Genomic DNA, 2,556 nt, shown 5'->3' with positions numbered 1-2,556 from the left:
AGATGTTCGAAGAGGGCCGAGGATCAGGTTTGTACGAACCCGAACCATCGGCATTTGACTCCGGGTGCCTGCCGGTTCTGTGGGGAAAGTGAAGACAGCCCAACTACCACCTAAAAAACAGGGATACAGCCTAGGTAATAGGCTGTATCCCTTTTTTCCAGGTGGTACTCGAACTGTCTACACCGTCCCGATGGAACAGGAAGGCAGCAGGAATCAAATGCTGATGGTTCGGGTTCGTAAAAACCTGATCCTCGGCCCTCTTTGATCATCTCTAATCATAATTGGCCTGAGGGGAGTATAAACTGACCTAGAACAACTTTTACCCCAGGTATTGTCTAGACTGGGGGTATATTCTGGCCTGTTACACCAGAATACCATGGTCCTGAAATGATTAAACAGAACTCATCCATAAAGAACAAAACCTTTATTGCACTTAATTATCTTTTTTTTTTTTTTACAATTTTTTTAAATTTCTTCTATTAAATATTTTCCCTAAGACGGTTCTCATTTCTTGGTTCCTCAAGCAGTATACAATCGGGTTAAACAGAGGAGTGACTACAATATACAGAACGGCAATTAATTTAATGATGTTTAAGGTGTTTTCATTCACAGGGACCAAGTAGATGCTGATTATCGTTCCAAAAAACACAGAGACCACAGTGAGGTGGGAGCTACAGGTGGAGAAGGCTTTCTTCCTTCCTGTTGTAGAGGAGATGCCAAGAATTGTTACAAAGATACAAATGTAACTGATGATGATTAAAATAAAAGGTATGACCTCTATAAGGACAGAGATGATGATGATCTCCAACTGTAAGGCCACTTTGTAGGAACAAGCAAGTTCAATAAATAGTACTGGCTCGCAGAAAAAATGGTCGATCACATTGACTCCACAGTACTCAGGCAGACAAAGAAAATTGAGAGTTATCTGGGTCAACAGGAAGCCGCAAACCCAACAATAGATGGCCAAGAGATTCTGAAGTCTTGTATCCATGATGGTGGTGTAGCGCAGAGGGTTACAAATGGCCAAGTACCGGTCATAAGCCATTACTGTGAGGAGGTGACACTCTGTACATCCTATAGCACAATACAAGTAAGCCTGGGTTATACAACCAGCATTGGAGACAGTGGCTCCTTCTAGCCATATAACACGCAGCATATTAGGAACCGTCACAGTCAAGAACACAGATTCAACAATAGATAACTGCTGAAGGAAGAAGTACATGGGAGAGTGGAGCTGCGACTTGATGGACACCAACACAATGACCATAGTATTTATCATAAGGGTGAGGATGTAGGCAATCAGGATTATAATAAAGAAAGCAACAGCCTTATAGCCAGTAACATTTGGGAATCCCAATAATAGGAACTCGGTGACTGACGACTGGTTGGCTTCATTCATATCCAAAATAATTCAAAGTAATTTTCTAAAATATGAAGTGTTTACTTATGGAATTTAGTAAAATGTAGACTGATATAAAATGCAGTGGCTATGTCCAATATCTGTCATAATGAACCTATATAGTCCTATAAATTTTCAATTTGTATTATTAGTTTTAGAATAAAAGTGAAATCTTATCACTATTAATATAGTCTATTGCACTTGATATCCACCATTTATGACCAGCATGGATGATTTATTCAATGCAGGCTGTTTATCTGTAAAACATCACCAGTTAAGTCCCTGGAGCCCAGACTGTTTTGTATCTGCTGCGCTGAGGGCACTGCTCCTGCCCCAGCAAAGAAGGGGTTAATTGACTTAACCCCTATCTTGCTGGAGTAGGTGCAGTGCTGGAATGGGTGCACCGCTCCTGCATTTTCCACTTAGCCTATTGGTAGTAATGCAGAATATCAACATTTTTTTCCCCCCAAGTATTTCAATTCAAAAAGTGACCTCATCTATTCTATAGAGTCATTACATACAGAGTGAACTTTTCCAAGCCTTTAATTCTGTTTAAGTTGATGATTATGAATTACAGCCAAGAAAACCCCAAAAGTCAGAATTTCAGCAAATTTCAATAATTAACCCAAAACACCTGCAGTGGCTTCCTAAGTGTTATAAAAGGTCCCTTACTCTGGTTCAGTATGCAACACAATCATGGAGAAGACTGCTGACTTGACAGATGTCCAGAAGGCAGTCATTCACACACTCCACAAGGAGGGTAAGCCACAAAAGTTTATTGCTAAAGAAGCTGGCTGTTCTCAGAGTGCTGTATCAAAGCAGATTAATGGAAAGTTGAGTGGAAGGAAAAAGTGTGGTAGAAAAAGGTGCACAAGCAACCGGGATAACCGCAGTCTTACAGGGTTGTAAAGAAAATGCCATTCCAAAATATGGGAGAGATGCACAAAGAGTGGACGGCTGCTGGAGTCAGTGCTTCAAAAGCCACAAGCACATCCAGACGTCTGCAGGACATGGGCTACAAGTGTTGTATCCCATGTGTCACTCCTGACCAATAAAAAGGCCAGAAGCGTTTTATCTGGGCCAAGGAAAAGAACTGGACTGCTAATCAGTGCTTCAAGGGGCTGATTTCAGATGAAAGTAAATTTTGCATTTCCTTT

The 2,556-nt window shown here is 41.0% G+C and overlaps 1 protein-coding gene across 1 annotated transcript; it reads right to left on the bottom strand.

The window, feature by feature from the left end:
• Positions 1-454: 454 nt before the first annotated feature.
• LOC138785355 (olfactory receptor 6B1-like) lies at positions 455-1,399 on the bottom strand. The gene has a single exon (XM_069961242.1). It carries the CDS (start codon positions 1,397-1,399, stop codon positions 455-457), a length of 945 nt encoding a protein of 314 aa, XP_069817343.1.
• Between the last annotated feature and the right edge of the window lie 1,157 nt (positions 1,400-2,556).

Source organism: Dendropsophus ebraccatus, chromosome 1 (genome assembly GCF_027789765.1).
Source record: "Dendropsophus ebraccatus isolate aDenEbr1 chromosome 1, aDenEbr1.pat, whole genome shotgun sequence".
In the NCBI taxonomy this organism is placed as follows: domain Eukaryota; kingdom Metazoa; phylum Chordata; class Amphibia; order Anura; family Hylidae; genus Dendropsophus; species Dendropsophus ebraccatus.
Note: the sequence above shows the minus strand (reverse complement) of the source record. Positions and strands in the feature narration are given on the sequence as shown.